The sequence below is a fragment of the Aotus nancymaae genome, unplaced genomic scaffold (assembly GCF_030222135.1).
Source record: "Aotus nancymaae isolate 86718 unplaced genomic scaffold, 86718_ANA_hifiasm-v0.15.2.pri h1tg000004l, whole genome shotgun sequence".
NCBI lineage: Eukaryota > Metazoa > Chordata > Mammalia > Primates > Aotidae > Aotus > Aotus nancymaae.
Genome location: NW_026988415.1, coordinates 65,900,099 through 65,927,534, shown reverse-complemented (window position 1 = coordinate 65,927,534; position 27,436 = coordinate 65,900,099). Strand labels below are relative to the sequence as shown.

At 37.3% G+C, this 27,436-nt stretch overlaps 1 protein-coding gene across 9 annotated transcripts in view; it reads left to right on the top strand.

Annotated features, from left to right (window-relative positions):
- Nucleotides 1-27,436, top strand: part of ATP7A (ATPase copper transporting alpha) — a 173,039-nt gene that overhangs the window by 25,615 nt on the left and 119,988 nt on the right. For 2 of the 9 annotated variants that reach the window (XM_064362886.1, XM_064362888.1), the window contains one exon: nt 1,698-1,809. The exons of 5 other annotated variants lie outside the window; for them this stretch is intronic. In XM_064362886.1, coding sequence (XP_064218956.1) covers nt 1,786-1,809 — 24 coding nt within the window. In that variant the 5' untranslated portion in view covers nt 1,698-1,785. Of the gene's footprint in view, nt 1-1,697; nt 1,810-13,320; nt 13,395-27,436 lie in introns of all 9 variants that reach the window. 2 more of the 9 variants (XM_064362894.1, XM_064362896.1) reach the window with 2 other exon arrangements.

Sequence of the window (27,436 nt, the reverse complement as noted above, 5' to 3'; positions counted from 1 at the left end):
CATATGAAAGAGTAAATATTTGAAAACACACAGACAAATTCTGAAAAAGAAGGATGATAAGAGGGATGTGCCTTATTAGGCAAAAAATACATTAAAATGTACAACAATTTTAAAAAGTAACATTGTACCTAATGTATTGTTCACTTAAAAATGTGTTAACTCTCATGGTAAGTGTTCTTACTTCAATAAAATAAAATTTTAAAGAATTACTTCACCCCCAACAAAAAAAGTACTGGTACCAAAATAGAATAACAGATCAATGGAAGAAAACATCCAAAAGAGACCCCCGAATAATAATTTAGTATAAAATAGTGGTAGATTTTCAGGTAGATGAGGAAAGAGTAGCTTACTTAACAAATGGCATTGGAGCAACCAGTTAATGATTTTAAAGAAAAAAAGTTTCTTATGTTATATACTGAAACTACAATAAATTCTAGATGAGTTAAGGATTTAAATGTAAAGTACAAAAGGTACTAGAAGAGAGTATAAGTTGAGGTAAGGAAGGCCTTCCAAAGCCTGATACCAAAGGCATGGTACTTAAAAATTAAAACCTTTGCTGGGTGTGGTGGCTCATGCCTGTAATCTCAGCACGTTGGGAGGCCAAGCTGGATGGATCACTTGAGGTCAGGAGTTTGAAATCGGCCTGACCAAATGGTGGAACCCTGTCTCTACTAAAAATACAAAATTAGCTGAGCATGGTGGTGCACACCTATAATCCCAGCTACTTGGGAGGCTGAGGCAGAAGTGCTTGAACCCAGGAGGCAGAGGTTGCAGTGAGTCAAGCTCGTGTCATTGCCCTCAAGCCTGGGCAACAAGAGCAAAACTCTGTCTCAAGAAAAAAAAAAAAAAAAAAATTAAAACCTTCTACATAGGGAAAAAAACCACAAATAGATAAAAGATAAACAAGAAATTTAAAAAAGACTAACAATATATGACAAGTAAATGATGACTATCTTTATTATGCAAAGATCTCTTGCCTATCTATAACAAAAAAGGTAAACACCTAAAAGAAAAATGCACAACGAAAGTAAACAGGAAATTCACAATTGAAGAATACAACTGGTCAAAAAATCTCATAAAGTTATTGGAGATAAAAAACAGATGATAATTTTTCGTATAACAGATTGACAAAGCTTAACAAAATTTTCATAATACCTGATAAAAGTGTGGATAGACAGTCTCCTATACTGCTAGTGTAAGCGTGACATGATATCTTTCCAGAGAGCAATTTACAGTATGTATCACAAGCCTGAAGAAGTACTATTTATATTTAGAACATGTGGAAAAATTAAAAATAAATAAGTACTATTTATATATGTTGTTAGTTGGAGTATAAATTGATACAGTTTTTCTGGAGGGTAGGTAGGAACTATTTATCTAAGTTTAGGATATACATGCCCTTTGTCCTAGCAATTACACTTCCAGGAGTTTTATCTAAAAGATATGCTCATGAAGATGTATATACAAGGATATTCACTGAAGCAAGGTTTATAATAGCACAGAACTGAAAACAACCTAAATGTTAATCAAGAAGGAACTCATTAAATAAAATATAGCACATCTACACAATGGAATATTACAACTATTTTATAAAAGGGTAGTTCTATCTATCTTTTTTGGGGATAGTTTTTTTTTTTTTTTAAATTGTGGATGTCTGTATGTTCTTAAAAACATTTTTTTTTCTTTTCATTAATTAGAGATGAGGTCTCACTATGTTGCCCAGGCTGGTCTTGAACTCCTGGCGTCAAGCGATCCTTGGCCTCTCAAAGTGCTGCGATTATAGGCATGAATCACTGCACCTGGCAGGAGGTCTGTATGTCTTGATACAAGATGTAAAAGATATGTTAAATGGAAGCTGCAAGGTGTAAAGTAATACACGTAGTATGATCCCATGTGTGAAAGAAGAAAAAATAGGGAAGATGGGCATTAAGGAGGCTTTAAAATGCACTGGGTATAATAAAATTTTCATTTTTATCTTTAGAGTATAATTTGTGAGTGAATTATTTTCAATTTTTTTCCCACTTACCTTAAAAGCTTTGTTGATTGTGGATCTGAGAACATCACATTATAAAATGTAAATTTTGTAGATAGAAAATTTAAAGATAGAAAATATCTTTAAATTATTAGACAGTTTAAAGCTTATGAGAATATAAGAATAATATTATTGCATTCCTTTGCTTACTAATTAAGTATATCACACTAATAGAATTTGTTTCTATGGAAGCAGTGTTAACTCATAGGCCTCAGATGGAAATGATATGTCAGGGTAGAGATTCAGATCTTTGAGCCTTTTGAATAGATTTTTCTCAGAAAAAGAAAGGTGTTCTCTCAGGTTTACTATTTTTAGGCAGGTTGAGATGACCATAATGTCTTAGTTATCCAGGCAGTATGACTTCCAAAGTTATTTTGCCCAATGTAGATTGATCGATATTTGTTGAATTGAGTCTAAAAAAGAATATTTTCTCAACTCCAAACCATCATATTATCTTCTAATGTCAAAATCTTCATTTAACATGACAACTTCTGTAATTGCTCATTCATGGGGTTTTATTGTAACTTACCCATGACTTGTTCCTAATTTGGTAAATTTTCTATGTTACTAGTTTTGGAGCAAAAGATTTAATTCAAATGTTACAAATTCCTTTGTCCCAAATCTATCCCCAAAGTCAGAACAGGACCTGCTGTTTTCCTCAACCAGTTTAGGAACTCCTTTCTTTCTTTTTTTATTGCTGGGGGAAGAGCGTTTTGCTCTGTTACTCAGGCTGGAGTGCAGTGGGGTGAACATGGCTCATTGCAGCCTTGCCTGGTCCCAAGTGATCCTCCTGTCTCAGCCTCCTATGTAGCTGGGACCACAGCCACGTGCCACCATGCCTGGCTAATTTTTTTATTTTTTATAGAGACAGGGTCTCATTTTGTTGCCTAGGCTGGTCTTGAGCACCTGTGCTCAAGCAATGCTCTTGCCTTGGCCTCCCAGAGTGTTGGGATTACAGCCCTCTTTCTCTAAGAGTATTATTTTCTGTTCACAATTGAAGTTTTCTAGGCTTTTACTTTTTGTTTGTTTATTTATTTTTTTGAGACAGAGTCTTGCTGTGTCACCCAGACTGGAGTGCAGTGGCATGATCTCAGCTCACTGCAAACACTGCCTCCCGGTTTCAAGCAATTCTCGATTCTCATATCTCAGCCTCCTGAGTAGCTGGGATTATAGGCAAGCACCAGCACATCTGGCAACTTTTTGTACTTTTAGTAGCAATGGGGTTTCACTATGTTGGCCAGGCTGGTCTTAAATTCCTGATGTTAGGTGATCTGCCTACCTGGGGGGCTCCCAAAGTGCTGGGTTTACAGGCATGAGCCACCATGCCCTGTCTTTCTAAGCTTTTAAACTAATTATAGAGAGATTTTTTGGTGCTGCTTTTTAAAAATTCTCCTTTTGTGGTTGAACAAAACTGTGTCTTTTTTTTCTTTTTGATTCTCTTACAAATTTAAGATTAAATAATCTTACAAATTTGAAGACTAAAGAATCACATTCTGCTCATTATTTTAGTGCCCAGCACTCAAATAATTCCTTTTTTGATATGTTTTCTGTCAGCCCTCTCTTACTGTTGTTTTCTTTACTTCCTTAATTGCAGTCTCCTCTTTGTTATTTTTAACCTTTGCTCATTTCTGCTTTTAAGCAGGAACTGTATATGACCTGCTTACTCTTGGGTTTTGGAAAAAGCTATCTACAATGTCAAAGCTATAGAAGAAAATAAATGCATCCAATTCAGGCAAATAAAATGTTTGGCTAATTTCAGCATTTTCTTTATTATTTTCCTAGATAATAAAGTAATACATGCAAAAAATAAAAATAAAAAAATACAAATTTGTTTTAATGAAACTAAAGTAATATAGAATTATATACAGTAAAAAGAGATTCACTCCCTCAAAGGGTAATCACTGTTAATAGTTTGTATTCTTCTAGACAGTTTTCTAGTCACAGATATGCTTTCATGTCAGTATATGCATATTTAGCTGATTCTTAACTGCTGTATAGTATTCTATAGTATAAATACACCACAACGTATTTATTTATTTCCTAATTGGTAGACATTTAGAGCGTCTCCAAATTTTAACTTTTTTTTTTTTTTTTGAGACAGAATCTTGCTCTGTTGCCCAGGCTGGAGTGCAGTAGCATGATCTCGGCTCACTGCAACCTCCGCCTCCTGGGTTCAAGCGATACTCCCGCCTCAGCCTCTTGAGTAGGTGGGATTACAGGTGCCTGCCACCATGCCCGGCTAATTTTTTGTATTTTTAGTAGAGACAGGGGTTCATCATGTTGGTCAGGCTGGTCTTGAACTCCTGACCTTGTGATCTGCCCACCTCGGCCTCCCAAAGTGCTGGGATTACAGGCTTGAGCCACTGAGCCTGGCCTTAACTACTTTAAATATGCTTACACCTAAAACTTTATACATCTGTGTAAGTATTTTGTAGTTAGATTCTTTTAAGTACAATTGCTGGGTCAAGTTATGCACATGTTGTATGTTGATAAGTATTGCAAAATTGCCCTTCAAAAAAGGCTGTAGTGACTTACACTTCATTAACGGTATGATAAAATGTTTTTGTATGCCCTTGACCATCCTTAATAGATAGATACATAGTCTTTTAAATTTTTTCCAACATTATAAGAAAAAACACGATGTCATTGTTTTAGTCTGTAAATTTCTCAAATTTGTGTTTTTAACTAGTTTAGTTGAACATCTTCTAACAACTAAATTATATGTCAAAAAAGTTTGTAAATTAGAACATACACTATAAACCTCCAGCAAGAAAAAAGTATACACAGAAGAAAGTGTGTAATCATTTATCCCTCTTTTTCTGCATATGTTTGGAATAAAGTAACGTAATATACGAACTGATGATCTTTTCAGGTGCCTATAAAGAACTCTCAACTGGTAGACTTCAGCATCTGTTGGCATGATAGGCCAAGTGGTATTTAAAATTTTTTTAGAGACAGGGTCTCACTCTGTAGCCCAGGCTGGAGTGCAGTGGCATGATCATAGCTTACTGTAACCTCGAACTCCTGGGCTCCGGTGATCCTTCCTCAGCCTCTGGAGCAGTTGGGACTACAGGTACACTACCACGCTCAGCTAATTTTTTTGTAAAAAAGTTTATTTGAAGACGGAGCCTTGCTATGTTGCCCAGGCAGATCTTGAATGCCAATCCTCCAGTGATCCTCTTGTGCCAGGCCCCAAGTGGCTCTTTTCTACCCTGGTCTCTCGCTTGTTATCTGGCTGAACAGTCTCAAGTCTGCCAATGAGAGTAACTGAGCTTTGTGGATCGTTGTGTCATTCCTCAGTATGGTAATTTTTAAAATATATTAAGGAATTCATTCATTCATTCATTCGAGACGGAGTCTCACTCTTGTTGCCCAGACTGGAGTACAATGGCACGATGTCAGCTCACTGCAACCTCCACCTCCTGGTTTCAAGTGATTCTTCTGCCTCAGCCTTCCAAGTAGCTGGGATTACAGGCATCCGCCACCACGCCCGGCTAATTTTTGTTTGTTTTTTGAGATGGAGTCTCGCTCTGTCGCCCAGGCTGGAGTGCAGTGGCACGATCTCAGCTCACTGCAACCTCCGCCTCCCGGGTTCAAGCGATTCTCCCGCCTCAGCCACCTGAGTGGCTTGGATTATAGGCGTGCGCCACCATGCCCAGCTAATTTTTGTATTTTTAGTAGAGACAGGGTTTCACCATGTTGGTCAGGCTGGTCTCGAACTCCTGACTTTGTGATCCACCCACCTTGGCCTCCTAAAGTGCTGGGATTACAGGCGTGAGCCACCGCACCTAGCCGAGGGCTGAGGATGTTATTTAATGTTTGTTGTTGTTGTTTTTTGAGACAAGATCTCACTCTGTCGCCCAGGCTGGAGTGCAGTGGTGCCATTTTGGCTCACTGCAACCACTGCCTCCCTAGCTCAGGTGATCCTCCCACCTCAGCCTCCTGAATAGCTGGGACCACAGTCATATAACACCACACCCAGATAATTTTTTTGTAGAGATGGTGTTTCGCCATGTTGCCCTGGCTGGCCTCAAACTCCTGGACTCAAAGTGATCTGCCCACTTTGGCCTCCCAAAGTGCTAGGATTACAGGTGTGAGCCATCATGCCTGGCTGGCAATTATTTTTGACTTTATAAATTTTTCTTATCTTTTAGATAACCACACCTGGCCTGGCAATTATTTTTGACTTTATAAATTTTTCTTATATTTTAGATATCTGCTTTAGCTCGCTACTGTTTAACATTAATCTGCCTTGGTAACTCTTTATTTTGTGTTTATAGGCCAGAGTCCCTGTAGACATATGTACTAATTACCAGAATTACACAATAAAATTGCAGAGCTAAATAGTAGCAGAATTGTAATTTGCCAAATTATTTTAATAGGTCAATACTGAAAGGACAGTATTATTTGCTGACTTTTATTAAGACCTATATTAAGATTCTATAGTGTTATATTTCTAAGGCTACAAGTTTTTTCAAGAATAAAAATATGTTTAATTCCGAGTTTTACTCTCCATCCCAAGGTGTGACATAAAATAAATTTACAGGTGTGACGAGTTGGACTGAGTTACAATTTTTTAACCTCAAGATCGTTAATGGCTAGTTCCCACCCTTAAGGTCATCTTATGTGTCCATATGCGGTAATGCTTTTTTCATTAGATTTTACATTTCAATCACAGACATTTGTTGAGAAAGATGAGGTAGGCTGGAAACTGTGACTCACATGTAATCCCAGCACTTTGGGAGACCAAAGTGGGAGGATCACTTGAGTTCAAGAATTTGAGACCAGCCTGGGCAACATAGTAAGACCCCATCTCTACAAAAAAAATCAAAACTTAGCAAGGTCTGGTGGTACATGCTTGTAGTCCTAGCTACTCGGGAGGCTGAGGTGGGAGGATTGCTTGAGCCTGGGAGGCAGAGCAGAGCATCACACTACTGCACTCCAGCCTGGAGGACAGAGAAAGAGCCTATCTAAAAAAACCCAAAAATCAACAATGTACTGTCTATTTCAAAATAGCTAGAAGATTTAAATGTTTCCAACACAAAGAAAAGATAAGTGTTTACGGTGATGGATATCCTAAATACCCTCATTTGATCATTACACATTGTATGTATGTATCAAAATAGCACATGTATCCCATAAATATGTAAAATTATAATATATAAATAAGAAAGTTTTCCTAGTCCTGAAAAAAGGAATTTAAGCAACCACGACCTGCTCTTTTTTTTTTTTTTTTTTTTTTTTGAGATGGAGCCTTGCTCTGTCACCCAGGCTGGAGCACAGTGGCACAATCTCAGCTCACTGCAACCTCTGCCTCCTGGGTTCAAGCAATTTTCTGCCTCAGCCTCCTGAGTAGCTAGGATTACAGGTGCGTGCCACCATGCCTGGCTAATTTTTGTGTTTTTACTAGAGATGGGGTTTCACAATGTTGGCCAGGCTGGTCTCGAACTCCTGACCTCAAATGATCCCCCCACCTCGGCCTCCCAAAGTGTTAGGATCACAGGCGTGAGCCACTGTGTCCGGCAGAGTTGCTCTTAAAACAAGTTATGAGTATGTTAATAGGAAAATATTTGATAAGAACTAATTCATAATAATTTGAAATGACTTATTCCATCATTGTATTAGTTACTTGGTCTTTCAAACACATAACTCTATTTACATAGGAACCTTAGTTCCTTACCATGCATAAGCAGTAATACTGGAAACTGGGCATCTTGGTTCAGTAAGAGGAAAGAGTCAAATTGAGTGTTTTACTAAAGCAAATCCTTGATTTGTTAGTATACAAAAGGAGCCATACAAATTGTTTAGTTGTTAGATAACTGTAATTATTTTTTATCTATTCTTTCTAAACTAAATTTGAACTTCAATTTTTTTAAAGTTATCATGGTAGCTGGATATATTGGTGATGAAGCAAAAAAACATGTTAACTGTAGAATCTAAGTGATGAGTACGTGTTTATTGTATACTTCTTTCAAATTTTATGTATGTTTAAAAATGATTAATTCATACTGTTAGGATTACAGTACTACCCACAGCAATCTACAGATTCAGTGCAGTCCATACCAAAATCCCAGTGACATTTTTGCAGAAATAGAAAAACCCATCCTATAATTTGTAGAAAATTTCAAGGGACTCCAAATAGCCAAAACAATCTTGAGAAAGAAGAATGAAGTTGGAGGATTCACATTTCTTGATTTAAAGCTTGCTACACACCTACAGTAACCAAAAAGCAGTGTGGTGCTGGAATAAAGACATATAGACCAATGGAATAAGATAGTCCAGAAATAAACCCTCACATACATGGTCAAATGATTTTCAACAAGGGTGCCAAGACCGTTCAATGGGGAAAGGACAGTTTTTTCAGCATATCATGCTAGGTAAACTGGGTATCTACATGTAAAATAATGAAATTAGACCCTTACCTTATATATTAGCATTAACTTGAAATTGATCAAAGATGTAAACTTCCCATTCTGTTGGTTGCCGAATCACTCTAATGACTGTTTCTTTTGCCGTGTAGAAGCTGTGGAGTTTGATTAGGTCCCATTTGTCTATTTTGGCTTTTGTTGCCAATGCTTTTGGTGTTTTGGTCATGAAGTCCTTGCCTACGCCTATGTCCTGAATGGTTTTGCCTAGGTTTTCTTCTAGGGTTTTTATGCTGTTAGGTCTTATGTTTAAGTCTTTAATCCATCTGGAGTTAATTTTAGTGTAAGGTGTCAGGAAGGGGTCCAGTTTCTGCTTTCTGCCAGATATAGGTGAAGGGGAGGAAGGCAGCAAATCACACTGCCACGTGTGTACCTATGCAACAATCTTGCATGTTCTTCACATGTACCCCAAAACCTAAAATGCAATAAAAAAAAGATGTAAACTTAAGAGCAAAAGCTGTAAAACTTTTAGAAGAAAACATAAGATATGATATTGGATTTGGCAATGATTTCTTTGATAATACCGAAAGCATAGGTAACAAGGGAAAAAAACAGATAAATTGGGCTACATCAAACTCTAAAACCTTTATGTATCAAAGGACACTGTCAAGAGAGTGAAAAGATAATCTGTAGACTGGGAGAAAATATTTGCAAAGCATTTATTTGATGAGGGATTAACATCCAGAATATTTAAGGCCGGGCGCAGTGGCTCATGCTTGTAATCCCAGCACTTTGGGAGGCCGAGGCGGATGGATCACGAGGTCAGGAGATCGAGACCAACCTGACTAACAGGTGAAACGCCGTCTCTACTGAAAATTAAAAAAAAAAAAAATCCAGAATATTTAAACAACTCATCAAAAAACCCAATTCCAAAAATAAGCAAAAGACATGAATATATATTTCTTCACAAAAGATGTACAGATGAACCACACGTATATGAAAAGATACTCAACATCACTAGCCATTTAGGAAATACTGCTTCATACTTATGAGGTTGATTATAATTTTTTTATTTTATTTTATTTTTAGAGACAGCGTCTCATTCTGTCACCCAGGGTGGAGTACAGTGGCCTGATCCTAGCTCACTGAACCCTTAAACTCATGGGCTCAAGCGATCCTCCTGCTTCAGTCTCCCAAGTAGCTAGAACTACAGGCACATGACACCACATACGGCTAATATATTTAATTTTTATTTTATGTAGAGACCCACTATATTTCCCCAGGCTAGTATCAAACTCCTGGCTTCAAGCGATCCTCCTGCCTTGGCCTCCAAAGCACTGGGATTATAGGCATAAGCCACCTCACCTAGCCTATACTTTTTTTTTAAACAAAAAATAACAAGTATTGGCAAGGATGTATAGACATTGGAATCTTTGTGCACTGTTGGTAGTAATGTTAAACATAAAATTACTGTATGACACAGTAAGTCCACTTCTAGTTGTATAGCCAAAAGAATTGAAAGCAGTGACTTAAACAGATACTTGAACACCTAAGTATTCTTTTTAATCTTTAACAATATGAGAGGTAAAAAAAATCTCATTCTTTATGTGCTTCTTAAATTATTAATGAGGTTGACAATCTTTTTTTGTTTGTTTTTTTTGAGACAGGATTGCCTAAGCTGGAGTGCAGTGGCATGATCATAGTTCACTGCGTCTTCTAACTCCTGGCCACAAGGGATCCTTCCACCTCAGCCTCCTGAGTAGCTGGGACCACAGGTGTGCACTACCACACCTGGCTAATTTTTTTATTTTTTGCAGAGACAGGGTCTTGCTATGTTCCAAGACTGGTTTCAAACTCCTGGGCTCAAGTAATCCTCCCACCTGGCCTCCCTAAATGCTGGGATGATAGGTGTGAACCACTGGTGCCCCGCCATTGACAATGTTTTCTAAGTTTCATAACAACCTAACATTTCTTCTCTTGTGGATTGCTTTCTCCAATACTTTGACCACTTTTCTGTGTGTGTGTGTGTGTGTGTGTGTGTGTGTGTGTGTGTGTATTGGGGGGTGGTATTCTAACTGAAATAAGCATTTTGAAGACTCGACACATGCTGACAAATTTCAATAGCTAATATTTATGCTTTCATAATAAAGCTGATTCACTCAGCATTTACTGAATTCAAACTTTATATAAGTATTGAAATAGAGACAGTCTTCAAAACCTTTACAAATCAAAGGTATTTTCTGTACAGAACATACAATTATAGGTTTGATTACCTCATCCTTTTTTTTTGAGACAGGATTTCGCTCTGTTGCCCAGGCTGGAGTGCAGTGGTGCGATCTTGGCTCACTGAAACCTCTGCCTACCAGTCAAGCGATCCTTCTACCTCTGCCTCCCAAAGTAGCTGTGACCACAGGCGTGCACCACCACACTGGGTAATTTCTGAAATTTTTTTGTAGAGACGAAGTCTCACTATGTTGCCCAGGCTGCTCTTGATCTACTGGGCTCATGCTGCCTGCCTCAGTCTCCCAAAGTGCTGGGATTACAGGTGTGAGCTACCACGCTGGGCCCATTGTTGTTAACTATAGTCACCCTACTGTGCTATTGAACACTAGAACTTATTCCTTCTATCTAACTGTATGTTTTTTAAAATTTTTAATTTATGTGGGTACGTAGTAGGTGTATATACTTATGGGGCACATGAGATACTTTGATATAGGCATGCAATGTGTAATAATCACATCAGGGTAAATAGGGTATTCATCCCCTCAAGCATTTATCCTTCATGTTGCAAACAATCCAATTATACTCTTTTGGTTATTTTAAAATGTACAATTAAATTATTATTGACCTTGTCACCCTTTTGTGCTATCACATAGTAGGTCTTATTTATTCTTTGTATTAATAACTACTTTTTGTACCCATTAACCGTCTCCTCTTCCTCCTGCCCCCACCAACTACCTTTCTCAGCCTCTGGAACTATCCTTCTTAACTGTATGTTTGTACCCATTAACCAACCTGTCTTCATCTCATCCCCACTGTTCCACACTTCCCAGCCTCTGGTAACTATCATTCAACTTTCTATCTTCATGAGATCAACTTTTTTTTAGCTCCCATATATGAGTGAGAATGTGATATTTGTCTTTATGTGCCAGGCTTATTTCACTTAACATAATTACCTCCATTTCTATCCATGTTGCTGCAGATGACAGCATTTCCTTTTTTATGGCTGAATAGTATTCCATTGTGTATATATATATCACCTTTTCTTTATCCATTCATTCGTTGATTGACACTTAGGTAGATTCTGTATCTTGGCTATTGTCTTTTCACTTTCTTGATGGCGTTTTTGCAGGACTTAATTTTGATGATATACAGTTTATCTTCTTATTTATCGTTTGGACTTTTGGTGTCATGTCTAAGAAACCATTATTTTATCCAAGGTCACAAAGATTTACTCCTGTGTTTTCTTCTATAAGCTTCATAATTTTCTGATATTTAGGTCATGTTGTTCCATTTTGAGTTAATCTTTGTATGTGCTGTGATGTAGGGATCCAACTTTATTCTTTTGTATGTGGATATTTAGTTGTTCCAGCACCATTTATGGCAAAAGACTGTGCTTTCCTCATTGAATTATTTTGGCACTCTTGTTGAAAGTCAGTTGTTGTTAACACATAGGTTTATTTCTTGATCCTCAGTTTTATTGCATTCATCTATAGTCCTGTCCTTAGGCTAGTACCACACTGTTTCTTCAACACTGTAGGTTTGTCATAAGTTTTAAAATCAGGATGTGTGACTCCTCCAAACTTTTGTTTTTTTTGATACAACTGTCATTCCAGCTGGAGTGCTGTGGGGCAGTCATAGCTCACTGCAGCCTTGACCTCCCAGGCTCAGGTCATCTTCCCACCTTAGCCTCCGAGTAGCTGGGACTACAGTCATGCACTACCTATAGTGCTCAGGCTAATTTTTTGTAATTTTTTATTTTGCCATGTTGCCTTGCCTGGTCTCCAACTCCTGTACTCAAGTGATCCACCCGCTTTTGCCTCCCAAAGTGTTGGGAATTACAGGCGTGAGCCACTGCTCTCAGACTTTCTCCAAACTTTATTCTTTTTCAATACTTTTAGCTTCTCATATCCTTTGCATTTCTATATGAATTTTTAGGATGCTTGTCAATTTTTAACAAAAAAGCCAGCTGAGATTTTATTAAAAGTTTTATTAAAGTTTGTATTGAATCTGTAGATTGATCTTGTTGGTGAGTACTGCCATTTTAACAATGCTAAGTGTTCCAGTCCAGGAGTCCCCAACCCCCAGGGCTTAGACTGGTGTTGGTCCCTGGCCTGTTAGGAACCAGGCCACACCAGCAGGAGATTAATGGCTGGCAAATGAGCATTACTGCCTGAGCTCTGCCTCCTGTCAGATCAGTGAGGGGCATTAGATTCTCATAGGAGTGTGAACCCTATTGTGAACTGGTCATGCAAAGGATTTAGGTTGCATGCTCCTTATGGAGAATCTAGCTAATGGCTGATGATTTGGGGTGGGACAGTTTCATCCCCAAATTATCTTCCACACCCCTGCCATCCTGGTCCATGGAAAAATGTTCTTCATAAAACCAATCCCTGGTGCCAAAAAGGAAGGTTGGAGACTGCTGTTCTAATCCATGAACATGGAATTTCTTTCTACTTATTTAGGTATTATTTCATTTCTATTGAATTTTCAATGTACAAGTCATGTACTTAAAAAAAATTTATCCTCGAGTATTTTGTTCTTTTCTATGTTATTACAAATGGTATTGTTTTCTTAATTTCATTTTCTAGTGTTCATTGCTAGTATATATAAAAGCAAGTGATTTTTATATATTGATTTTATATCTTGCAACCTTGCTGAATTCATTTGTTAACTCTAATAGTACTTTTGTAAATTCTTCAGGATTTTCTGTGGATAAGATGATCTCATCCTGTTGGAAGAGTTTGTGAAGGACGAGTATTATTTTTTCCTTACATGTAGGTTTCCTTTTCATTCTATTGATTGTGTCCTTTGATGCACAGAAGTTATTAAGTTTAATGTATTCTCATTTGTCTGTTTTTGTTTCCATTGTCTGTGGTTTTGGTGCCTTATCTAAGAAGTCATCTCCAAATTCAATGTCATGAAGCTTTTCTCTGTTTTCTTCTAGGAGTTCTATAGTTTTAGGTCTTATGTTTAGTCTTTGATCCATTTTGAGTTAATTGTGTATGTTATAAGGTTAGGGTCCAACTTCATTCGTTTGCATGTGGATATCCAGTTTTCCCAGCACTGTTCGTTGACACTGTCCTTTCCCCATTGAGTGGTCTTGACACCCTTGTTAAAGTCATTGGCACCTTAAAGGTAAGGTTTTGTTTTGCATATCTGTAAGGCTCTCTATTCTAATTCCATTGGTCTATATGCCTGTCTTTTTGCCAGTACCACACTGTTTTGATTACTGTAGCTATGTAACATGTTTTGAAACCATGAATTGTGAATCTTTCAACTTTGTTCTTCTTTCTGATTTTTTTTTTTTTGGCTATTTGGGGGTACCTTTAAATTTGATAGAAATTTTAGGATGGATTTTTCTATTTCTGCTAAATATTTTGTTTGATTTTTTTTTTTTTTTTTGAGACACAGTTTTACTCTTGTTACCCAGGCTGGAGTGCAATGGTGCCATCTCGGCTCACCGCAACCTCCGCCTCCTGGGTTCAAGCAATTCTCCTGCCTCAGCCTCCCAAGTAGCTGGGACTACAGGCATGCGCCACCACACCCAGCTAATTTTTTTGTATTTTTAGTAGAGATGGGGTTTCACCATGTTGACCAGTATGGTCTCGATCTCGTGACCTCCTGATCCACCTGTCTCAGCCTCCCAAAGTGCTGGGATTATAGGCGTGAGCCACCGTGCCCAGCCGGTTTGTTTGAGTTTTGATAGAAATTGCAGTGAATCTGTAAATCACTTTGGATAGTATTGACATTTTAACAATATTAAGTCTTCAAATTCACGGACACAGGATGTTTTCATTTATTTGTGTCTGATATTTTTGTAATTTTTGGTATACAAGTCTTTCACTGCCCTGGTTAAGTTTATTCCTAAGTATTTTGCTTTTCTTTGATGCTATTGTAAATGGAATTCTTTTCCTTAATATCCTTTTTGGATTGTTCGCAGTGTATAGAAATACAACTGACTTTTGTGTGTTGATTTTGTATCCTGAAACTTTCCTGAATTGATTTATTAGTTCTAACTCTGTGTGTGTGTGTGTGTGTGTGTGTGTGTGTGTGTGTGTGTTCATGTTCATGTGTACAGTGTTCAGGGTTTTTTTTTTTTTTTTTTGAGATGGAGTCTTGCTCTGTCACCCAGGCTAGAGTGAAGTGGCATGATCTCAGCTCACTGCAACCTCCACTTCCCAGGTTCAAGCGATTTTCCTGCCTCAGCCTCCCAAGTAGCTGGGGTTACAGGCATGAGCCACCATACCCAGCTAAGTTTTTGTATTTTTAGTAGAGACAGGGTTTCACCATGTTGGCCAAGATGGTCTTGAACTTCTGACCTCCAGTGATCCACCCACCTCGGCCTCCCAAAATGCTGGAATTACAGGCCACTGCACCTGGCCTAGGGTTTCATATGTGTAAGATTATGTCATCTGTAAACAAAGATCATTTTACTTCTTTCTCTCCAATTTGTATGCCTTTTATTTCTTTTTCTTTTATTTACTTGTTTATCTATTTTTGCCCTAATTGCTTTGGCTAGGGCTTTCTATATACCATGTTGAATAGAAATGATGAGAGTGGGCATCCTTATCTTGCTCCTGATCCTAGATGAAAAGCTTTCAGTCTTTCTCCATTGAGTAGGATAATAGTTGTGGGTTTGTTTTACTTTATTTTGTTTGTTTAGAGACAGGCTCTGGTATGTTGCTTAGGCTATACTTGAACTCCTGGGCTCAGGCTATACTTGAACTCCTGGGCTCAGGCAATTCTCCCACCAATTTGGTATCATGTGGATACAACACATAACAAAATATATGTACATACAACATAAACACATTAAACACACACACACACACACACACACACTATAGCTTTTACTTCAGAACTCTAGCCATGAGATAGCAACACAAACTCACTGGTTTACAAAAGATGGTTGGCTCCAAATTATTTCTGGCAAAATTGGTACCTGTTCACGAGGCTAAACTTTAGTTGCCCTGATAGGCAATGTAATAAAGGCTGTTGACCAAAATTTGAATAAAGCAGTTTTCATGGTGGTTTGATTTTAAAAACCTCTTTTACTCTTTTTTTCCCCTTTCCAAATGAGTTTAGGGTTAAATTCTCAATGTTTACATTTTAGCCAGAAGTGGCCTCCAGGTGGCCTTGAATTAGTAATACTATAAACAGTAGGTTTTACCTCAACACAAGTGGAAAAAGTAACAGCAGATTTAAAGCAGACAGAAAAGAAAATAGAGAAATAGAGAACTTAAGAGACTTTATATTTAACCCCATAGTTGCAGGTCAACCATTTGAGCTCTGAATTCCTCTTGATGTAATTCGCCCATTAGTTTAAAAATGTGCACAAGAACAGGCCATTATATGTAACCAGTTGCTGTCCTAGAAAACCTTGCATGCCCTTGAACTTTCCCATTTCACAAATACTTGCAAGTAGAGGTGCCATAAAATCAGCTGGGATGCCTGAAGGGAGTCATTCTCCTTGTCTTTTCTCATTCTTAAAGGATTTATTTCCAACGTTTTCTTTTCATTTTTTTAAGGGAGGAAGCAAGCTGTATTTTGGGGTTCAGTGTAGTGGAGCTGAGAAACTCAGTCTCTAATTCATCTGTGAATAGGACAGTTCAGTTTTTCAAGCAAATGCACAGGCTAGCCAATTGAGATTAATTTTGGGAGGGAAAGGCAATGGAGAAGACCCTTTAGGATGTACCTCCAAATCAAAATTAGAATGCCAAAGCACGACTTCCTAGGAAAAGAAAAGACAGCACAGAATGATCCACAAGATCATCAACGAAGCATGAGGTCCAGGGCTCAGGAGGACTTACCAGTCATCCAGGAAGAAGCTTGAAGTTTGGGGGTCTTTCAATGAGCCCATGCTGGTACCTTAGTTCTCAGTTCGGGTGATGCCTTCCTGGAGTCCTAAGTCTTCTCTGAGCCCCACGTTGGGCACCAGTTAATTGTTAATGGAAAAACCAGAACTGATGCCTTCCTGGAGTCCTAAGTCTTCTCTGAGCCCCACGTTGGGCACCAGTTAATTGTTAATGGAAAAACCAATCTCTGTAAAATATTTTAAGAGGTCTATTCTGTGCCAATAAAGTGACTGTGGCCTGGGGAACAGTCTCAAGAGGTCCAGAGAAAGTGTGCCCCCTTTGTTCTAGTTTTTAAAGGTGGAACTTGGGATCACTAATTTGACACCTTTCTTCTGTTCTCATATAAGCATTCAGTAGTATAAAGTTTTCCCTAAGCTACTGCTTTAGTGGCATGCCAGAAATTTTGACATGCTATGTTTTCATTTTAATTTGTTACTTTCTAACTTCCTTTTTGATTTATTTGATGCATGGGTTATATAGAAATGTGTAGTTTCCAAATATTTAGAGATTTTTAGAGATCTTTCTGTTTTTTTTTTTAATTTTGAATTTAATTCCAATGTGGTCAGAGAATATACTTTGACTTTAATCCTTTCGAGTTAAGTGTGACTCATTTTACAGCCCAGAATTTGGTTTATCTTGGTTAATGTTCCATCTGCATTTGAGAAGAAAGTATATTTGCTGTTAGGTAGAAAAGTCTATGAATGTCAATCAAGTGAAATTGTTTGATAATTTTGGACAAGTCTACTATCTCCTTGGCTAGAGACAATACTGCTACTTGTTCTGTCAGTTGTTGAGAGAGGGGTGTTAAAATTTCCTACCATTCTTGTGAAGTTTTTTGAAATTTCTCCTTGCAGTTATTTTACATTTTGCATCATGAATTTTGAACCTCTGTTATTAGCTACATCTGCATTTAGGATTGTTATGTCCTTTTCATCAGTTGGCCTTTATCATTATGAAATGCTGGTCTTTATTCCTGCTTATATTTTTTGTTCTGAAGTCTACTTAAATATTAATATAGCCTTTCAATTTTCTTTTGAATAGAAGTAGCAGGGTATGTCAATTTGTCTCATTAATTGTGATAATAATTTGGATCATTTGCTTGAGTATTTTTTTACTGTAAAGTTAATTATTGGAAGACCAGCTCCCAATATATCAATGTGGATTCAAGATTTCTCAAAGTGATCAAGTGGTCGGTGAAAAAGAAAAAAAAGACAAACAGTTTTCTTCAAAGCTGGGCCCAGGAGAGACACCACATAAAGCCCCTCTGTGGATGGCTGGAATTCCCCTGAAAACCACAGTTTTTTATGAAGGAGGGGGAGTGAGGCTACACAACAGTGTGGAAATGATCATATAAAAAGAATACATTTGCAAAAACTGGTGCACAAAAATCACAGCGTGGTATTATAAAAGCAGAACAATGTAAAGATAACTTTCTGTGTGTCAGCATAGAAATCATACACCTTAGCAAGAGTAGAGGTTAAACATAAACTTATGATTATCAGCAAGAATACAGTGGGCTCACAGCTGCAGGAGGAACAGGATCTAACACAGGACAACCAGCCTGACCACAAAGCTGCAAGAGGAGGGACCTCCATGCAGGCCTGGAAGAGCAGTGGGAGAAGAAGACTTTCACATCCTTATCTCCACCACAGAGGTTTTTCCTCATGACAGACGCCCCTCATGTGTCTGTTTACAGGCTCTCCATAAGGGTCGCATTCCCTTTCCAGGGCCATAATCAATATGCCTTTCCTGGGAAAGGAATTTGGGTAATAAGCCTCTCCGTTACACGTCCATTTATAGGCTCTTTGTAACGAGAAGCTTATTATGTGCTGTCATCTCTCTCCGGCAGTCAAGCTATGTGGTTAGTCCCTTTCACAGAGTTCCTGGTTTTACAACAATAGCTCAGCAGAGCCAAAGTTATAAGTTACAGCTCAGCTTTTCACATTATTCTTCATTTTTTCTCAAATATAATCGATACAGTAAGTAACAAGCATCACAAAGCAAATAACTCATTTCAGGTAAATCAAATTCTAAGAGAATTTACAGGTTAAAAATCAACAACAGGCTGAGTGCGGTGGCTCACGCCTGTAATCCCAGCACTTTGGGAGGCTGAGGCATGCGGATCACGAGGTCAGGAGATCGAGACCATCCTGGCTAGCACGGTGAAACCCCGTCTCTACTAAAAATACAAAAAATTAGCCGGGTGTGGTGGTGTGTGCCTGTAGTCCCAGCTACGTGGGAGGCTGAGGCAGGAGAATCACTTGAACACCTGGGTGGCGGAGGTTGCAGTGATCTGAGATCATGCCACTGCACTCCAGCCTGGGTGACAGAGCGAGACTCTGACTCAAAAAAAAAAAAAAAATCAACAACAATTTCTTCTTGTTATTTCAGAAAGCTCGAGTTTTGCCAATTCTTCCAGAAGCTTAGGGTTGCTCAGTCACCACTGAGGGGTCCACAGTGTTCCCAGCAGTTAATTATTTAGTATTCTATACTTATTTATTAGTAACTAGTTAAGTAGTTTGTAGAGTGGTACTTTGAGATTATATAAAAATCATTTCTCGTCAACTTTTTTCACTAATTTTAACATGCATTAATAGTGTTTTTCCTCAGTTGGTTATTACTATGAAGCTTGCCAAATGGTGATTTTCTTGCTTTATTATTTTTTCTTCACTTATTAGTTGGCATTTTTCTGTGAGGCAGAACTTTCCTTTCTGAAGTATTTGTTAACATGTTGAATTAAAATATGTGATAGTACTAACACAAAACATAGGAAGGATATAGTATACAGATGCCATCCCCAAAGATTTCCACATCCTAATACCTGGAACCGGTGAATACCTCACATGGCAAAGTGAACATTGAAGATGTAATTAATTTAAGGATTTTTTTTTCTGTAGATACATTGGCTGGAAATAATTTAAGGATCTTGGGCCAGAGGAATTATCCTGGGTTATTTGGGTAAGCCTAATATGATTGCAAAGGACCTTAAATGTAAAAGACAGCCACAGGAGAGTCATAGAAGGAGATATGAGGACAGAAGCAGAGGTTGGAGTGATATGATTGGAGGCTGGAGGCCGCAATCTAGTGAATGCCAGCAGCCTCTAGAAGCTGGAAAAATCAAGGAACTGGATTCTTCCCTAGAGCCTCCAGAAAGGGACACAGACCTGCCAACACTTTAATTTTTTTTAAAACTCTTTCTTTGACTGCAAGATTACATCCTTTAGTCTCTGTTATTTCCTGTAAGTTGAAAGGTAGCTTTAAAGGCTTGTTTAGATAGGAGTTAAAGCTTTTTGCTGAGAATGCTTATAGGTGATGCATAGGAGGCATATGATGCCTTGTCATTCCACTATTAGTGATACTAATATTGATTACTGAGTTAAGGTGGACTTTGCTCCCTTTACCTCAGTTTACCCAGTGAGACCCATTTTGGACTGCTGACCTCCAGAAATGTAAGAGAATACATTTGTATTTGTGGAATTTGTTACAGTAGCAAAACAAGGAGGTATTAACTAGAGTTAACATGTTTTAAAAATTTCTGCCTTCTCCAGGCTGAGGTAAAAGTTCTAATTTAAGGTAGACTGTAATACATCAAGGAGGCATGTTATAATCTCTAGGGTACTAAAATAATAGATTTTTGAAAAATATAACTGACAAGCTATTATTTGGCTAAAAAGAAATAAAGAAAAATATTTGGTTAATCCAAAAAAAGGCGAGAAAGGATAAAAAGGATCAAAGAACAAATAAACAGGTAGCAAGATGATAGATATAAACCCAGATATATCAGTAATGTCACTAAATGCAAATAGACCAAATAATACAGTTCAGAGCAGAGTTTATTAGAAGGTTTGAACAAAAACAACTAAATACTGTTCACAAGAGACACACTTTCAATGTAAAGGTCACAGAAAGTTTGAAAGTAAAAGGATAACAAAGTATTTTATGGAAATAATAAACATATTATGGAAATACTATCTGAAAGATAGCTGATGTGGCTATGCTATTGTCAAAGTACACTTAAGAAGTATTACTTGAGAGGAGAACACTTTGTAATGTTAAAAAGGTTAATTCAACAGATAGATATAATATTCCTAAGTTTCTACACACTGAATAGCATAGCCTCAAAATATATAAAACAAAAATTATCAGAACTGAAAGAGGAAATAGGTCCATAATCATAGTTGAAGATTTTAATATACGTCTCTCAGTAACTCATAGCATAATCTTCCCACAAAAAAAACTGGAATCCCAAATGACTTCTGTGGTGATTCTTCTATTTAGTAAAGAAATAACACCAATCTAACACCAGCTTTTTCTGGAGAATTGAAAAAAGTGAACACTGCCCAATTCTTTTCTGAAGTAACCTTTATATCAAAGGTTACCTTTATATCAATGTAACCTTAAAACCTGACAAGGAAAATCTCTTTCAGTAAGTTGTGACATCAGTGGAGTGTCCACATGGGGAAAAAATTAGCCTTGATTACTGCCTCATATGAGCCACAAAAAGCAGCTGCAGATGGCTCACAGACCAAAACTGTAAAGACAAAAAATTGTGAAATGATAATTATTCTAGACCAGCATTGTTCAATAGAAATATGTGAGCCACATATGTAATTTAAAATTTTCTAATAGCCACAATAAAAAGTAAAAATAAATGTGAAATTAAGTTTAGTAATATAGTTTAAGCCAATATCTCAAAGTTACTGTCATTTTAATATCTAATCAATCAATATAAAATTATTAATGAGATAGTTTACATTCTTTTTTCCTACTAAGTCCTTGAAATTCACTATGTATTTTGCACTTATAATGCATCTCATTTCGAACAAGACACATTTCAAGTACTCACTACACACATGTCATTAGTGACTACTAGATTGGACAGCATAGATATAGAACATTTTCACTGCAGAAAATTTTATTAAGCAGTGCTATTCTTGTCTCACCTATAGTTTTTGAATTGTTTCTTCATATTGTCATTTAACTTCATCCTTTATTCTCTGTTATTTCCTATAAATTGGAAGTTAACTCTAAAGGCTTAATTAGATACAGATTAAAGATTTTTGGTGAGGTCAGGTATGGTGGCTCACCCCTGTAATCCTAGCAATTTGGGAGGCCAAGGCAGGTGGATCACTTGAGCTTAGGAGTTCGAGACCAGCCTGGACAACATGGCAAAGCCCCATCTCTACTAAAAATACAAAAATTAGCTGGGGCTGAGGTAGGAGGATCTCTTGAATCCAGGAGGTAGAGGCTGCAGTGAGCCAAGATGGTGCCACTGCACTGTAGCCTGGGAGACAAACGTTGTGGGGGGCAGAGACAGGGAAGATTTTTCATGAGAATACTTCATAGAGGGTACACAGAAGGTAGGTAATGCCTGGTTGTCCCCATTATTAATGATACTATTGATCACTGAATGGAGGTAGACTTTGCTCCATTAATTTTCATCTTGCAGTCAAGAGAAAACTAGAGTATCTGGCAAGGATCTCAGAATGTTAGTAGTTTCCCACCATATCTGGCCATCTGACCAAGAAGAAATCATTTCCCTGCTTTCAGCTTTCTCATCTCACAGGAGAATTGAGAGATTATCTGTCCATTCATTCAACTGACCATGCACCCAACAGAAAACTCTTTATCAAGCAACTGTATTGGTGCACTCTCTCTTTCACTCTCTTATGCTCTTGCACTGTTTCTTTCCATTCTGGTTTTCTCCCTTAATTCACATTTGGAAGGTTTGGAATAGAAGATTTTCATCCCGGTAAGAGGGTGAAAAGTAGAGGCATATATCAGTGCTGCAGCCTTCCTTGTTATCTGCCACTAGTTAGGAGTCCCTATGGAGACTCACAAAAGTGATTATTTTGGAGTCTGTGATTGGCCAAGTATGTGTGACTTGGACCCATGCCATTAATCTCTGCTTTTTTACTGTACAGTAATAATACTTATTGTATAATTATAAGTAACACTTATTTAGCAATAACTACTGCTAGGTACTACACATATATATTTACCTAGTTAATAATAGGCATAGTTTCCTTCTTAAGTTTTCCTGAGATTTCATGCAATTTCATTGGTCTGAAATGTATTATAAATTATTTCATTCTTCTGTGGGAAGTATTTATTATAAATGCTTAGGTGGGTTGAGGGCAGATATTTGAATAAGTAACTTCTAATGATAATTCAGTTCCTCTGATATTATTTTCTAAAGTAGATATAACAAATTGTTCAGGATGATAGAATAATATGTTCCTAATGATAGACAATGGAGACTCAGAAGGGTGAGGGGGGCAGAGGGGGATGGACAATGAGAAATTATTTAATGGGTACAATGTATATTATTTAGATGATGGATACGCTAAAAGCCCTGACTTGACCAATACGCAATCTATGCATGTAACAAAATTGCACTTGTACTCCGTAAATTTGTACAAAAAAGAATAATATGTTCCTAGATTCTAGATATTGCCCACATCATCTTAATTAGTCAGTCCACTTTGTTGTAATAATTGTGGACTGTATTGCTTTATTATTACTTGGCTATTAATTTACAGTGCTGAAATGATAATATTGTATCTACTCCTTTAGTATATTCTTACTACTTTTAGGAGAAAGTTTTGAGAAATGTGTTTAAATCTGAATGTTATGTTTGTGAAGAACTAGTATAAAGGAAATTCCATTTTTTAATATCCACTCTAAAAAATTTCATTTCCTTTTTTATATCCACTCTAAAAATAAGCGTATGATGAGCCAAGAACATCCACTAATGACTAGTTGTTACATTCTTTTATCTTGATCCGTTTGAACTCATTCCAAGTTATTGTACTAATCTATTAAGCTGATTGTTCATGAAATAGGAATCAAAGCCAAGTATTTCACATTTAAAGTATATATTACAACCAGTTCTTGCCAGAAAATCAGAAGAGACAGGAAATAGTCAAGAAAAATTATAAGAATACATTATAAATGAAATAAAATTACAAGGAAATGACTGACAATGAAATGTATCTTTCCATGTATTCATAGTTAATTTTGATTCTCCAATTCTTCATTGAAATTTCTGAAATAAAAAAATAAGTGTGTTACCACTTCACATCCATTAGGATGGCTATTACAAACAACAACAACAACAAAAAACTCAGAAAATATCAAGTGTTGGCAAGGATGTGGAGAAACTGGAACTCTTGTGCATTGTTGATGAAATGTAAAATGGTCCAGTCATGGTGGAAAACAGTATGGTGGTTCCTAAAAATATTAAATATAGAATTACCACATGATCCAGCAGTTCCACTTTTGGATGTATAACCAAAACAATTCAAAGTAGGGACTTGAACAGATATTTGTATGCCAGTGTTCATTGCAGCATTATTCACAGTAGTCTAAAGGTAGTAGCAGCCCAAATGTCCATCAACAAATGAATGAATAAATACATTGTGGTATGAATATATATATATATATATATATATATATATGATATGATAGAATATTAGCTCTAAAAAGGAATGAAATTCTGACACATGATCCTACATTGGTAAACCTTGACTGTGTTATGCTAAGTGAAATAAGCCAGCCACAATAGGACAAATATTATATGAGTTTACCTATATGGAGTACCTAGAGTAGTCAAAATCATAGATATATAAAGTAGTACAGTGGTTACCAGGGTCTGAGGGTGAGGAAGATAGGCAGTTATTTTTTAATAGGTACAGAGTTTTAATTTGGGAAGATGAAAAAGTTCTGAAGATGGATGGTGGCGATGGTTGCACAACAATGTGCATGTACTTAATTCCACTAAATTGTATACACAAAAATGATTAAAATGGTAAATCTTGTATTTTACCACAATTTTTTTTTGAGACAGAGTTTCACTCTTGTTGCCTAAGCTGGAGTGTAATGACATGATCTCAGCTCACTATAACCTCCACTTCCTGGGTTCAAGCAATTCTCCTGGCTCAGCCTCCCAAGTAGCTGGGATTACAGGCACATGCCACCACGCTCGGGTAATTTTTTGTATTTTTAGTAGAAATTGGGCTGCACCGTGTTAGCCAGGCTGGTCTTGAACTGCTGACTTCAGGTGATCTGCCTGCCTCAGCCTCTCAAAGTACTGGGATTACAGGCATGAGCCACCATGCCTGGCCATTTTACCACAATTTTAAAAATCTTTTTAAAAAAGTGTCTGCCTTTCTCAGAAAATATTCATTTTGCTATAGCCCATACATACTTTTAGAGAAAAGATAAATATTGTATAAAACTGTGTGAGGAAAATCATCTCTGACTTCTACTGAGTATTCTGAATGGCAGCAACTTAAAGAATAGCCACAAAACCTGTTGGACATATCCATTTATAATAGGATATTGCACCAATGGCTTTATAGTGCAAACATCGGGGAAAATTCAGTGATGGGAAGAACAAAATGGAAGTCGGTAGTTTTTCTTCTTTGTTCTGTGATATAGTCCAGACTCTTCCCTCACAGACAATGGAAACATGGTAGAAACTCTCTACCATGGTTGGTCAGTTGAAGAAGGAAATCATAAAAATTATATAAATAAGCCAGGTACGGTGGCTCATGCCTATAATCCCAGCACTTTGGGAGGCTGAGGTGGGCGGATCACAAAGTCAGGAGTTTGAGACCAGCCTGGCCAGCATGGTGAAACCCTGTCTCTATTAAAAAAAAATTATGTAAATATAGGTTAGTCATTTTAGAAAAAATCTAAAATGTAGATTCATTTGTTCTTCAATATTTATTTTTATTTTTTTATTTTTATTTTTGGAGACAGAGTCTCTCTTTGTTGCCTAGGCTGGAGTGCAGTGGCATGATCTTGGCTCACTGCAACCTCTGCCTCCTGCGTTCAAGCAATTCTCCTGCCTCAGCCTCCCAAGTTGCTGACCACAGACAATGCTGCCACACCCAGCTAATTGTTTGTATTTTGGTAGAGATGGGGTTTTACCATATTCCCAGACTGGTCTTGAACTCCTGAGCTCAGGAAATCCGCCCACCTTGGCCTCCCAAAGTGCTAGGATTACGGGCGTGAGCCACTGCTCCCGGCCTTATTCTCCAATATTTATATGTAGGGCCATAACCTTTTCTTTGCATATGGGTCCTTTGGAATTCTTCCTTTCCTTCCTTGTATAAACCACACCCGTATTGCTTCCTTCCAGATTTCTAGCTTCTAGTTTGGTTTTATTAAAATAGAGAACAAATTTAAGAGATGAGAATTCTTTTAGGTTTTTATGATTGCCCCCCAATCTATTTTAGCAGTACTTTGCTACTCACCTTATCGAACATTCCTAATGCATTCAATTTTGTTTTCATAGAAAGAACAACTCTCCTTTTTGCTGTTATTTAATCAGTGTACATAATATTTAATTAAATCACTTGGCCATGAGAAGTTCAGTGGACATAAACAGCTTGAGAGCAAATACAGCTTAATCTCTATATGCCAACAATTCTACTGGTGGGAACAAAGAGTGTGCATCTAAGTACTAAGCATGCTGTGGGCATCTGAATAGTTTAGTGATAGAAAAGAGACCATCAGTTAACCCATTGGAGGTTGGTTAAGAGGACTTTTTACGGAATAAAATTTGCTTTCTCTTAATGTATCCTAACATTTTTCTTGTCTGAAAATGGAGATCTACGTCATTGTTTTTAATGGCCACATGGTATTTATTATACACGCATTAAGCTGGGTTCTTGCTTGCAGACAACATAAAACAGTTGTGACTCTCTTAACCAGAAATAGGAATTTATTGGTTAGGCCATTTGGATTGCATATAGAGACAACAGAAGTCAATCAGCGTCAACCAGGCTTGGAAAATGGGCAGGAACACAATGAGACTAAAACAGGCCAAGGACATGCCCCATGAAGTCTAGTGAGGACCTCTTCACTGGCACTGGCTTTCTCAGGACTTTTGCCACTGCCATTGTTGGCATCTTGACTGTGTTGCTGCTTTTGCTGAGAATGATCTTGATCTGTCCTTGTGTATTCATGTTACTTTCTCATGATTCAAAATCCTGAGCAGAAGCATCTGACTAGCCAAATCTAGAATCACTTAGCAGCATCTCAGCTTCAAGGGAACAGGGAAAAGGCATATCTGTCTCCTCCCTTCTCCCTTCCTCCCACAACACACACACTTTGGCTTTAATAATGGGAGCCAGGGTTGTACTGTTTATTTCCAAGATGCTCGAGGTGGGGGCATTTTCTTGACATGGGATGTGTGTTTGAATGCTGGCTAGCCAAAAATAAGACAGCTATTACACTGTGATGCACTGGAGTTTATTTAATTAATATCCTATTGTAGAAAATTTAGATTATTTCAATGTTTGTTCTGTTTTAAGCCACATAGTAATGGACACATGTGAGCAATCTACTAGGGGGAATAGTTATCTTAGCTGTTTTAATTACTTAATTTTAATTTTTAAGTTGCTATAAACATCTGTGTGCAGTTTTGGTATAGACATGTTTTCAACTCTTTTGCGTCAATACCAAGGAGTGCAATTGCTAGATTGTATAGTAAATTATCTTTAGTTTTATAAGTAACTGCCCAGTTGTCTTCCAAAGTGGCTGTACTATTTTGCATTTCCACCAGCATTAAATGAGAGTTCCTATTGCCCCACATCCTCTTCAGCACTTGGCATTGTCAGCGTTTGGATCTTGGCCATTCTGCTAATAATAGGTATGTGGTAATGTCTCATCATTGTTTTAATTTGCATTTCTCTGATGACATATGATGTGGGGCATCTTTTCATATGCTTGTATATTATCTGTATATCTTCTTTGGTGAGGTGTCTGTAAAGGTCCTTAGCCCATACCATCAGGTTGTTTTCTTAGCACAAGACTTTTTAATAATTAAAACTTTTAAAGACACTTTAATGTCTGGCTGGGTAATTAGCGTTTAGCATCATTATTTTTTAGTAATGACATTCATAAAATTAATGGGATACTTGAAATGTTTGGCTAAACTAAGTTGTCCT